At 38.5% G+C, this 13,256-nt stretch overlaps 1 protein-coding gene and 1 long non-coding RNA gene across 3 annotated transcripts in view; one reads left to right on the forward strand and one right to left on the reverse strand.

Annotated features, from left to right (window-relative positions):
* The first annotated feature begins 10,145 nt into the window (after nucleotides 1–10,145).
* On the forward strand, nucleotides 10,146–11,211 carry LOC124628237 (uncharacterized). Its single transcript, XR_006982619.2, has 4 exons — nucleotides 10,146–10,248; nucleotides 10,398–10,450; nucleotides 10,792–10,896; nucleotides 11,089–11,211. It is a non-coding gene; the product is annotated as an uncharacterized LOC124628237 (long non-coding RNA).
* Nucleotides 11,212–11,448: 237 nt separating this feature from the next.
* Nucleotides 11,449–13,256, reverse strand: part of nup35 (nucleoporin 35) — a 5,777-nt gene continuing 3,969 nt past the window's right edge. The window contains exon 9 of one of the 2 annotated variants that reach the window (XM_017469041.3): nucleotides 11,449–11,836. In XM_017469041.3, coding sequence (XP_017324530.1) covers nucleotides 11,759–11,836 — 78 coding nt within the window. In that variant the 3' untranslated portion in view covers nucleotides 11,449–11,758. 2 annotated transcript variants of the gene reach the window in all.

Here is a 13,256-nt window from a genome sequence, read left to right on the forward strand (position 1 = left end):
AAAACACAAATCGTCAGCTTGACTCACTACTACGAGAAAACTCTCAAAAATTTTCCAGAAATGATTTAACTGGGTTTGTTTTCTGCAGTGAAGAGAGTGTGAAATTAAAATTAGAATCCATCGACTGTAATCTAATATTTAGGCTTTTGTGGTGTAATGACTTTATTTTTTTACGATGTTGAAGCATCCTGTCTGTGTGTGATCCCAACTGCACTGAAATATTTTGTTTATAGACACAATGTGTTTGCTTTTTTTTCTGAATATGTAAATGAACAATGTTTATAAATCATGTAATAATTAATCAAGATGTAAATATGTTCTTGTTTTTATCGTGTGATGTATCAAGTGTGTATGAAATATTTAGATAAGACAAAGCGACTATGTTTTTTACGCTACTTTGCCAAACAAATGATGTTCAGACATATCTAATAAAATAGACAAACCAGGAAAATGTGTTTAATTCTTTTCTTTTACGTGGATTCAGTCTTAATTTAGTCAAAGCAGATATGCACTCGAAATAAATAAATAAATAAATAAATAAATAAATAAATAAATAAGTAAATAAATAAACAATTGCAAACAAAACACAGGTTTATCAAAAAATATCTTTGTTAAATATAGGTGTGCAACAATTATTGGCACCCCTATGAATTTGTATGAGAAAAATATATTTGAAGTATATTAATATTTAAAACTTGTTTAGTACACCTGGGTGACTAGGAACGGGAAATTGTTTAATCCTGACTTCCTGTTTCACAGGGGTATAAATATCAGGTAACACACAGGCTAAATTCCCTTAGTCATTCATAACAATGGGTGAGAGCGAGGAATATAGCTGTGATGTGCAGCAAAAGGTTGTTGAGCTTCACACAATGGGGCGTGTCTATAAGAAAATAGCACAAGCATTGAAAATGCACATTTCCTCCATCAGGGCAATAATTAAGAAGTTCCAGTCAACTGGAAATGTTATGAATCGACCTGGAATTGGACGTGTGTCTGTATCGTCTCAACGCACTGTGAAGAGGACGGTTCGAGTGGACAAAATATGTACTTATATTGTACATGAGATTATGGGAACGATCTCCTCACCAGTGAAAGTGCATTTTAACATTATACCCTAAAATGTGAACTCAAGTAAACACTTGACATCATGTGGTATATCTATGTGTGTGTGAGTGTGTGTGTGTGTGTGTGTGTGTGTGTGTGTGTGTGTGTGTGTGTGTGTGTGATAAATAAAAACATGAAACATTTTTGTGAAAATAAATTAATCATGTAAAAAAAATGTAATCACAAATATAAAGAAATTGTGTGTAAAACAATCACATGTGAAAAGCCAATTAAATAAAATATAACAAAAGCATCACATTTAAATATATCACATGACAGTGACAAAGAACAATTGGGTAAAATATTAGTAAATCATGTCAAATAAATGAATCATTGAAAAGTCGCATATAAATAAATAAAGTGTAAAAAAAAAAAACACGTGAAAATAAACGATCATGTTTTTTGTGTTAAAAATTACACATTAAAAAATTCACATAAATAAATGTGTCATGTCTAAAAATATGTATTAAAAAAAGAAAAAAAATTGTGTAAAAACCAAACATAAAATCACACATTTGTAGATTATGTGACTTTTCTGAAAGAGCAGTACTGTGCATGTTAGATCATGTGCTTCATCACATTAGTGATTGCTTAGTTGTTAAATGTAGTGTCTCTAAGCGGAACACACACACACACACACACACACACACACACACACACACACACACACACACACACACACACACACACACACACACACACACACACTGTGAGTCATCACCTCGGCCTCGGACCAGCGGGTTTCTGGAGCGGATGTAGTGTTTCTCACTCAGCGTGTCCAGGAACACAACACACACACACACACACACACACACACACACACACACACACACATACACATACACACTCCTGCTGCTCAAACATGAAACTCTGACACGGCTCAGTAGTAGCTTCCTGCTGGAGCTTCACTTTCTGGCTCGGATTCTTTACTCACCTGTTGTGTTCACTTCTGTCACACTGACCCAGGACATATATCATTTTTAAATTCTTTACATTCCACTAATATTGGCACCCTTGATAAATATGAGCAAAGAAGGCTGTGAAAAACTGTTGTTATTGTTGATCCTTTTGATTGTTTGATGTTTTGATTTATTGTTTGGCCTTAAAGATCACCTCCTCATATTCTTACACATGGGGTTCAAAAAGGAGCTAACTGAGGGCAATTAGTTCAAATCGTAGAGCGCTTGATTAGCATCGATAACCGCATTCTCCAATGCAACAATAGTCTATGTGCATGCTGTTTAGTTATTCCCACATCACTGGGATTCACCCTGAGGTTTTATTGTCCTGGGCCACAACAATTTGCATCCCTTGACCTTAAAATCCACACACAGCAGGAACTTCACAGAGCACAATTCTTGTAAATGGCCAGTACAGGGGTCAAACCCTGTTTCTCTTTACCCAGTTGAAGCCTTGAATATCATCTACTCATAGTCTTACATACAAGGGTCAAAATCCCACCATCCAGTCTAAAAACACTTCAAAACAAGGACATTAGTGAGCTTTAATGGATAGAAGCCTTGAAGATCACCCACCAACCTCTAAGCAATGGCTCTAACCGGACAAACAACAAATGCTTCCTGAGGCAAGCCTCTGAAGAGAGAGAAACAGGCCAGAGACAGAAGCCTTAAAGATCACCTCCTCATATTCTACGAGATCCAAAAAGGAGTTAATTAAGGTGAATTAGCTCAAATGGTAGCGCGCTTGCTTTACATGCGAGAGGTAGCGGGATTGAAGGCTCCCGTTTGGGGGTTGAACCTTCAGATTATGAGACTGACACACTACCTACCACACTCACAAGTCTGAGAAAATGTTTTCTTGGTTCGTACCATGATCCTCTCTTGCACATCTTGTATGGGCATTTTGTACCCTTGTTTCTTGACTTGTTTCTCGAACGATTGTGGTACCATTGGCCTGACTGGATTACAGCTATTGTAGTCCTAGCCTCCGTAGCATAATTGTTCATATGTAATGAGGTCCAAAGCCATCTTATGGGTTTTAAGTGGTGCCATCCTCAGTCATCTCAATGATCAGGATGTCCTCCCCATGTGGATCACAAAATGCATCCCATTCAGTCATCTCCAAACAGCCCTACAAGGTCTCCACAGCTTCAGGATTGTATTTCCTAACTGTTCTTTTGTTTGCAGGATTTTGAAGAGCAGCAGAAATATACATATTTCTAGGGATGAGAGGAAGTGTGTGTGTGTGTGTGTGTGAGAGAGAGAGAGAGAGAGAGAGAGAGAGAGAGAGAGAGATGGTGTGCAGTGTGTGAAATATTAAAGCGCAGCATCAGCACCAAGGCAATTCAACTGGACACACACACACCCACAGAGAGAGAGAGAGAGAGAGAGAGAGAGAGAGAGAGAGAGAGAGAGAGGGAGAGAGAGAGGGAGAGGGAGAGAGAGAGAGAGAGAGAGAGAGAGAGAGAGAGGGAGAGAGAGAGAGAGAGGGAGAGAGAGGGAGAGGGAGAGAGAGAGAGAGAGAGAGAGAGAGAGAGAGAGAGAGCTCCCTGATGTCAAAAAGTACAAAGAGCAAGAGTTTTTATTACAATTTATTAAATTTTTTTAAGTAGGGTTTCTTTGAGACAAGAACAATAATATATAAACCTGATCTGAAAGTGTTTGGGGAATGACGATATGGTACCAGCACATTTTTACAGTACATTTTACAAATCTAACATATTTAAGGAATATATATATATATATATATATATATATATATATATATATATATATATATATATATATATATATATATATGGCTTCATAACACTGACCTTAAGACTCTATTACTGAAAATAACATGTTTCAAAAATAACAGTATCAATTAATGATGATGACGATGGTGTGTGTGTGTGTGTGTGTGTGTGTGTATGTGTGTGTGATTTACATCAACCTTCAATGCTGAGAGTTGAGGTAAAATAAGAAAATAAAGAAATCGATGTCTAACAATCAGGGAGAAAACAGAAAGAGGAGGCTGTGTTACTCATAATGGAATCAATATTGTGATTGATTAGAAATGCTGAGATCCCTCACACACACACACACACACACACACACACACACACACACACACACTGATCACAGTCCCTTTGAGACTTGTTCCGATTTTCATTTCTATTCATAAACATTTATTCACACATAGCAGAGAGGATATAAACCCTGGATTTAGTGTTAAACCTAAAAATACTACAAATAATAAATAAACACAGATAATGCTCCACCATGTAGAAAAGAGCATATTAAGTTTGTGTGTGTGTGTGTGTGTGTGTGTGTGTGTGTGTGTGTGTGTGTGTGTGTGTGTGTGTGTGTGTGTGTGTGTGTGTGTGTGTTTCGATCAAGTCTGGGTTGCATTGACAGTCATGAGTAAATAATATAGATTATACACTGAAGCAGAAATAGAGAAATGTGCAGCTACTCTTCATTTCTACTTTTTTTATTTTCACAAAATGAGTCACTGGAGCCCCCTAGTGGATACAGAGAGGACACACATTATACAAGATTTTACACAGATAATACATGATCATTCACTCACACACACACACACACACACACACACACTTGTAATTATCACATTATAGGGACAGATACATGCATAGAGGGATATGACTGGAGTAATTGACATAAATGCAGGTTATTGATGAATATGAGACAATAAATCAGAATTTCATCTTTGATTTAAATCAAGAGAAACTAGTCAAGCAAAAGTATAGGAACAGTCAGTAAATTAAAGTAGATAACACGTAATATTTGGTGACATACAGTAGCTCTTGCATCGAAATAACTGCATCTCTCCTGCGACTCACTGACACCAAATTGCTGGTTTCTACTTCTGTGAAGCTTCTCCAGGTTTCTCCTGCAGCTTCTTTCAGTAGTTGTGTGTTTCGGGGGGTTTCTCCCTTCAGTCTCCTCTTCAGGAGGTGAGATGCTGATCAGTTGGGTGAAGGTCTGGTGATTGACTTGTCCAGTTTAAAACCTTCCACTTTCCCCCTGATGAAGTCCTGTGTTGAGGTGGAAGTGTGTTTTGGATCGTTGTCTTGCTGCATGATGAAGTTCCTCCTGATTCATTCGGATGCGTTTCTCTGTAAATCTGCAGACAGAACGTTCCTGTAAACTTCTGAATTCATCCTGCTGCTCCATCATGAGTTCATCATCAATAAAGATTAGTGAGAACGTTCCAGAAGCAGCCATGCGAGCCCAAGCCATGACACTACCTCCACCATGTTCCACAGATCAGCTTGTTCAGTGTGTTCTGGATCATGAGCAGATCCTTTCTTTTCTCACACTTTGGTCTTTCCGTCACTTTGGTAAAGGTTCATCTCAGTTCCAGAACTTTTGTGGATCATCTCTGTATTTCTTTGTGAATTCCAGTTTGGTTTTCTGATTCTTACTGCTGATGAGTGGTCTTAATATTGTGGTATGGGTTCTATATTTCTGCTCTCAAAGTCTTCTTCGAACAGTGGATTGTGATACCTTCACCCTGCCCTGTGGAGGATGTTGGTGATGTCACTGACTGTTGTTTTTTGTTTTTAGGTTTTTCTTCACAGCTCAAACCAAGAGTAGACATTCAGAGATATTAATTGTTCAAACAATCAATCTAACAGGACACACCTGGGCAACAAGATGCACCTGCCAGTCACACGTTGGGTTCAAACAAATGGTGCCATGTTCTAAGTTTGTTAACACATCTAGATGTAAATACGTCTATTTCCCAAAGACAACCTCTGGATATGACGCTGAGCACATGCACTCAACTTCTTTGGTCGACCATGGCGAGGCCTGTTCTGAGTGGAATCTGTCCTGTTAAACCGCTGTATGGTCTTGGCCACCGTGCTGCAGCTCAGTGTCAGGGTCTTGGCAATCTTCTTATAGCCTAGGCCATCTTCATGTAGAGCAACAGTTCTTTTTTTCAGATCCTCAGAGAGTTCTTTGCCATGAGGTGCCATGTTGAACTTCCAGTGTCCAGTATGAGGGAGTGTGAGAGCGATGACACCAAATTTAACACACCTGCTCCCCATTCACACCTGAGACCTTGTAACACTAACAAGTCACATGACTCCGGGGAGGGAAAATGGCTAATTGGGCCCAATTTGGATATTTTCACTTAGGGGTGTACTCACTTTTGTTGCCAGCGGTTTAGACATTAATGGCTGTGAGTTATTTTGAGAGGACAGCAAATTTACACTGTTACACAAGCTGTACACTCACTACTTTACATTGTAGCACAGTGTCATTTCTTCAGTGTCGTCACATGAAAAGATATCATCAAATATTTACACAAATGTGAGGGGTGTACTCACTTTTGTGAGATACTGTGTGTGTGCATATACATATATAAACTATTGCATTTTAATTTATTTATTGTATTTTAATTTTGTAAAATCCAAATAATCTTTACAGATCTTTATTGGAAAGGGTTTAAAACAATGTTCTGTCAATTTTGATAATAAATCTGATTTGCAATGGGGGTTGAATCATTTTGATTGCACCTGTAACTGCAACTGAGTGGCACAAAAATCTCCAAGGATCACAGCTGGAGAACTGCAGAAGTTAGTTGTCTAGGAAAGTCTCCAAAACTACAATCCGAAGTCACCTACATCACCACAAGCTGTTTGGAAGGGTTTCAAGAAAAAAGCCTCTACTCTCATCCAAAAACAAACTCGAGTGTCTTCAGTGTGCCGACACTACTGGAACTTCAAATGGGATCGGGTTCTACGGTCAGATGAAACCAGAATAGAGCGTTTTGGTAATAAACACAGAGGTGGTTTTGGAGCACACAGAGAGGTGGCCGTATGGAAAAGTCCCTCATGCCCACGGTTAAATATGGAGGTGGATCTTTAATGTTTTGGGCTGTTCTTCTGCCAGAGGACCTGGACATTTTGTTAGGATACATGGCATCATGGACTCCATCAAATATCAACAGATATTAAATGAAAACCTGACTGCCTCTGACAGAAAGACTCAAATGGGCCGTGGTTGGATCTTCCAGCAGGACGATGATCCAAAACATCATCAGAATCAACACAGAAATGCTTTACTGACCACAAAATCAAGTTCCTGTCCTGACCATCCCAGTCCCCTGACCTGAACCCCATAGAACACCTGTGTGGTGAACTGAAGAGGAGAGTCCACCAGCGTGGACCTGAAATGTGAAGGATCTGGAGAGATTCTGTCTGGAGGAACGCTCTCAGATCCCTCACCATGTATTCTCCAACCTCATCAGGCGTTATAGGAGAAGACTCAGAGCTGTTATCTTGGCAAAGGGAGCTAGCACAAAGTACTGACTAACAGGGTGCCACTAATTATTGCACACCTACAGTACTTTGCAAAAATTTTAGGCATATGCAATGAAATGCTGTAGAGCAAAGATGCCTTCATAAATCATGAAATTAAATGTTTCTTCATTTAAAAAATATTATAAAGAGCAGTAAATATTAATAAATGAAACAAAGGCAATATTTGGTGTGACGACCCTTTGCTCTAAAAAGAAAAAAGTAGTCTCAGATAGAATTTAAAAGTTTTATAAAGAAATGAGCTGTAAGTGTTATTGAGCATGTTGAAGAACCAGACTCGGTTCTTCTGGAGACTTTGCCTGTTGCACTCATTTCTTATATCTGCAGCGAAACCCAGCAGTGTTCATTATGGGGTTTTTTCATTATGTTACAAAACATTTTTCTGTAACATTTAATTTTTTGCTGGAAATCTAATGTTTGATAATGTTTGTTTGTGTACTGACTCGATAATGTAGACGTCATAAAATAAAAATCTATAACAAAGTTTGTACTGAAAAAAAGGGTGCCTAAGACTTGTGCACAGTACTGTACTTTTAACAAAGATATTTTTTGGATAAACCTGTGTTGTGTTTGTAATTGTTTGATATCTATGAGAGCTATCTATAAGCTCTAAGATATCTATGAGTGTTTTTGTGAATTCTTTGAACAAAAGATCAAAAGGTTAAACAATAAAGACAAATTTTCACAGCCTTCTTTGTTAATATTTAAGGTGTCAATATTAATGGAGGGCACCGTATATATATTTGTTCAGAAAGGGTTTGCACACTAAAGATTAGCCTGAGGCTATGTAGATAGAATAACGCTAATCATGACAGTACCTATCACTACCTACAGTATTAGACAATCATTTCATTTTTTCATTTTTCAATACCCGATCGTAAAAGAGCTGCACTGCTTACCAATATTCAATACAATTCAGTTAAGTTTTATGTATATAACACTTTTAACATTTTCCCAAATCAGCGTTGCAGAAATATATAAATTCAGGATATAGATGTTAAATGTATGAATTTATCTCTAATGAGCAGCCAGAGGTGACGGTGGTGAGGAAAAACTCCCTGAGACGATATGAGGAAGAAACCTTGAGAGGAACCAGACTCAGAAGGGAACCCGTCCTCATCTGAGTCACACCGGATAAAGTGATTATAAATAAATACACCCCATCTATAAATGTGCTAATACTACATGATCAAATAGTGCAGTTGTGTAAACTTATGAACATGAGCATCACAGTTATTACTGAGTTTATTATAGTTTTAACCTGAAGTCTGTTTTGTTGACGTTATCAACCGTTCGATGATAGAAAGAGTGTAAAATTGTCCGTATCAATTGGAATTCTAAGCCATCTTTATGGTTTTTAAGTGATACCGTCCTCAGTAATCTCAATTATCTTTAGGCTGCACCATGTGGGACATCAGCATGTGACTTCCAACTGATGAGAACTCCAACCAGAAGCAGGACATCAGGATGAATCAGGCAGGCCTGGAGAGCAGAAGGGGTCAGGATCACTGGCATCTCAGGAGTATCATGATAATTCGATTATAATGATTCCAGTCCATTTTGTAGGGTGCACGGTGGCTTAGTGGTTAGCATGTTCACCTCACAGGTCTGGGGTTCGAGTCCCGCCGAGGCCATGTGTGTGCGGAGTTTGCATGTTCTCCCCGTGCTGTGGGGGTTTCCCCTGGGTACTCTGGTTTCCTCCCCTGGTCCAAAAACATGCATAGTAGGCTGATTGGCATGTCCAAAGGGGTGTGATTGTGCCCTGTGATGGACTGGCACCCTGTCCAGGGTGTACCCTGCCTTATGCCCGATGCTTCCTGGGATAGGCTCCAGGTTCCCTGTGACCCTGAAAAGGTGTAAGCGGTAGAAGATGGATGGATGGATTCCATCTTATAACAATTATGAATGAAATCATGTGCTGTGTCTCCACTTGATACAGTATGCTGCTAAATAATATTTTTCAGTGAGTCAAAAGAACCCTCTGAGAAATTATTCTTTTTTGGCAGATTTCAGTTTCCACTATATCAGTTTTGTTGTTATGGAGTTTTTGGGACATCACCAAATAAAAATCACCTGTGCCGTGCATCCCACTGATAATTTAATGCCGATTGCCATTTATCAACATATGCACGTGAATATGAAGAAAATTCCAGTGTTTCTTCTGGAAATGTTTAGTTCTTAATGGCTTATGCAGACATTTACACACAACTTTACTAAAAGATTGATAAATGATGCCTAATGAGAAAGATCTGGGCAAAGAGCGCAGTCAAAAATGGGAACCTTATGATTTAAGTGAAACAATCCATAGCAATTTTTATGATTTCCATGTGGTAAAAATCCACAGCAATCTAATGGCAATCCTCAGCAGTAGTGAGTGATACTGTGGTGAAGGAACCTCCAAGCAGAGTTGGCCATTAGGATGGATCAGAGGTGTTAAGCCTTTTATAGTTTTATAAAACAAGTAAAAGAATTTAAAAATATATCCTGGAAGATTTTGGTAAGCAGTGCAGCTCTTTTACGATTGGGTATTGAAAAATGAAAAAATGAAATGATTGTCTAATAGGTGTGCCGGTAATGATAGGTACAGTCATGATTAGCGCTATTCTATCGACATAGCCTCAGGCTAATCTTTAGTGTGCAAACCCTTTCTGAACAAATATATACATGCTAAATTTATTTTCCATTTATTTTACTTTATAATTCATGTGACTAGAGAAACAGATGACCAGGAGGGCGGGAACGTGTACAAGATGCTTATTTAAAGGGGAAAGATGAACCAGTGGGATTTAGAACAGGTGCACAGTTCAAGCTCAGAGACTAATTTCATACTGTAGTGTGTAACACTCAAGGTAAGTTCTTTTGGCATACACTCGCAGTGGATAAGACAGATTGTGTTTTTAGTTCTTACTTAAATAAAACAGAATAAGGCTAGGAATGAGCAGCACCAGGAAAGCTTTCACAGTTTTCCAACTGATGGAGCTGCTGAATTATATTTCAGAATGATGAAGATGCTGCTTGTGAGTCTGGCTCTTGTCCTTCTGCTGACCAGTGGTGAGTGATTTCAGCTTCGATTCCATTTCAAGTCAAGGCCTATTATCTTGCTCCTGAAACTGCTTCAAACTAATACTTGCAAACTTCAATCGTTATACGTCAATCTTACTTTTATAAAACATTCTGCAAATCTAGTCAAAGTGCTTCTGAAAACCTGAATTCAAGTGATTTTTGTGAAGAATATTCCTATTCACATCTAATACAATTCACTAAACAGATTTCTAACATGGGATCTTGGGCTTAGAAACAAAGTTCAATGTTCAAAATTCAGGAAACACCCACCATATTTGTCAGAAATACCATTATATCTCTAAAACATTTATTGTGTCTGGTCTCCACAGGTTCTGCCCTTCGATGCCACAAGTGTTTCTTGGGAAAATGTACTATTCAAACCTGCAGCAGCGGTGAAGACACCTGCATCGCCGCAAGGGTGGTAACCAGTTTAGGTACATCTAACATTTTAGTGAAATATTTGATTCTTTCTTATTTTTGCCAGAACGGTCACCTTTCAACATGCCAAAAATTCAACATACTTAGAAATAAAAGTCTTCCTGATTTTTTCCTAATATTATATTTTTGAACTGGTGTACTGGGAAATGTAATAACTACTAAAAGGTTTGTTCTCTTTACCTCCTCAGTTCCATTTGTTGAAAAGAAATGTGGAACTCGGGCTCAGTGTTTGAAATACCGGAAAGCTGTATGCTGTGGTTCGGATCTTTGCAATAACGTAAATCCATGAAAATTGCAATTTCCTGAAAATATCTGAGGAACGATCATTTTCTCTTGATTTACAATAATGTGGTTTTCCTCTCAATCTTGTATTCAGCAGCACAATGTGCAGTGTATAACTCTGAAAGTGATGTGCTGTAGAAATAAAATCATTTCAGCAAACACACAACTCTGCAATTTTTAACAAAGCATTCCTGCCTGAAACACTGAAGTTCTGCTACAAGCAACAGCAGTCTCTTCACTTTCACTGAATTCTCTCACAAACTGGCTAGATAAAGAGATATTTATTTACACAACATCGGTACAGAAGAGAGAGAGGATACAAAATACAAAACAGTGTGAATGTAATGATAAAGTTCTGAATGCACATGTGGTTAAAAAACACTATTACAGAGGATTAAAAGGATCGGTGATGAGGTCATTACAACTGTGATTAGAGATACCTCTGAGTGTCTCTGAGCACCAGGATTAAGCTATCACACCCTTCTCTGTGTGTGTGTGTGTGTGTGTGTGTCCACCCTTGTTTATCGGGATCCAGTGTACAATAAAGTGCTCCGTGTGACCGATCTCACACCTCCATCACCAACCGAACATGTACTCCATGGCTTTGGACACAAAGCTGTCATCTTTCCGCGGGGTCCCTTTGTCAGACACCACCTACACACACACACACACACACACACACACACACACACACACACACACACACACACACACACACAGTAAGACTAAAGGTACATCTACATCAACGATATGCAAATTACACGGTACAATTAGCAAAAAAAAACCCTGTTTTTAGGAGCAAACAGCGAAACCTTGAGAGCCTGGACTCTACAGAAATTTTAGTGGATCAGAAACATTAGTGTATACAGTCGAGGGCTGCAAATAACGATTATAGTTATACTCAATTAGTTTTCGATTAATCGGATGGGGCGGGGAAAACTTTCAGTACCATTTTGTTTTCCCCGTTTATTTAAAATTAAATACACAAACTGAGTGTTACAAATATAAACTTCAGAGTAAAACTTTACACAACTGTTTGTCTAATTATATAAGACCGAAAAGAACCCAATATACACACACCAGAATATATATTGTTCATTTAGGACTGTAGTTTTATTCAGTACCATAAAAAGTTAGACATAAATAAAAAAATTAGACATTAGAGATCTTACTCGCACTACACTCTGCAGCAGCGCGTGATCAGCAACGCGGCCTTGTCACTAACACATCACTTCTGTTATAATAAACTACAGAAGTTACACTGATACAGCATATAATGTCAATAAACTTAAATTAAACTAAACCTTTTAAGAAACTCGCGCCCGCATCACTGTCATGCTCCTGTGCTCCACAAACTCCGCTGTATAAAGTTTATAAATCTTCTCCGCGGTGTTTAATATAAAATGCTTCACTGCCTTAAGAAGACTTGGAGGGCGCACATTTTCTTCCTCAGTCATGTGACGATTTCACCTCAGTCTGATGGTCACTGAGAGAAAAGAAAGTCATGTACAGTGACTCTGGGTATTAGGCTAAAGCTAGCGCCGTCGCATTACACGCATATGACGTCACGTAGGCAGCGGCATATATTTCCGGTCAGTAAAAAAACAAAACAGCGAGTGTTCCATTTTAGATGATATTACCTTTCTAAAATCCACACACTAGATGGTAGAGTGTGTAGTGTAAGTGATCAGTACTTCATTTGGGACACAACTTTAATATTTACTCTCCGAGGCGTGTTTTTTGAAGAGGAGTAACGTAATGAGTAAATCTCCCCCGTGCCGCGCAGACCAATTAATCCATAATGAGATTCATTACAATCATTTTCATAATCGATTATCATCGATTAGTTGTTGCAGATCTAATACAGTCCCTCACAAAAGTACTGGAACATTAGTGGAGGGCTCTGTATACACAGAGTCAGAACTAATTTACACAGAATTGAGAAAATCTCAGTTGAGATGACGCTTGTACCTGAAATTGTGGCTCCGTGTTGCACGTGTACACAATGAGAGATCATGTGGTATGGGTTAGTGTAAGTGTAGCGTGAGCCTCTGCGCAGGTCACGGATATGTAC

This window comes from Ictalurus punctatus, chromosome 6, assembly GCF_001660625.3.
Source record: "Ictalurus punctatus breed USDA103 chromosome 6, Coco_2.0, whole genome shotgun sequence".
NCBI lineage: Eukaryota > Metazoa > Chordata > Actinopteri > Siluriformes > Ictaluridae > Ictalurus > Ictalurus punctatus.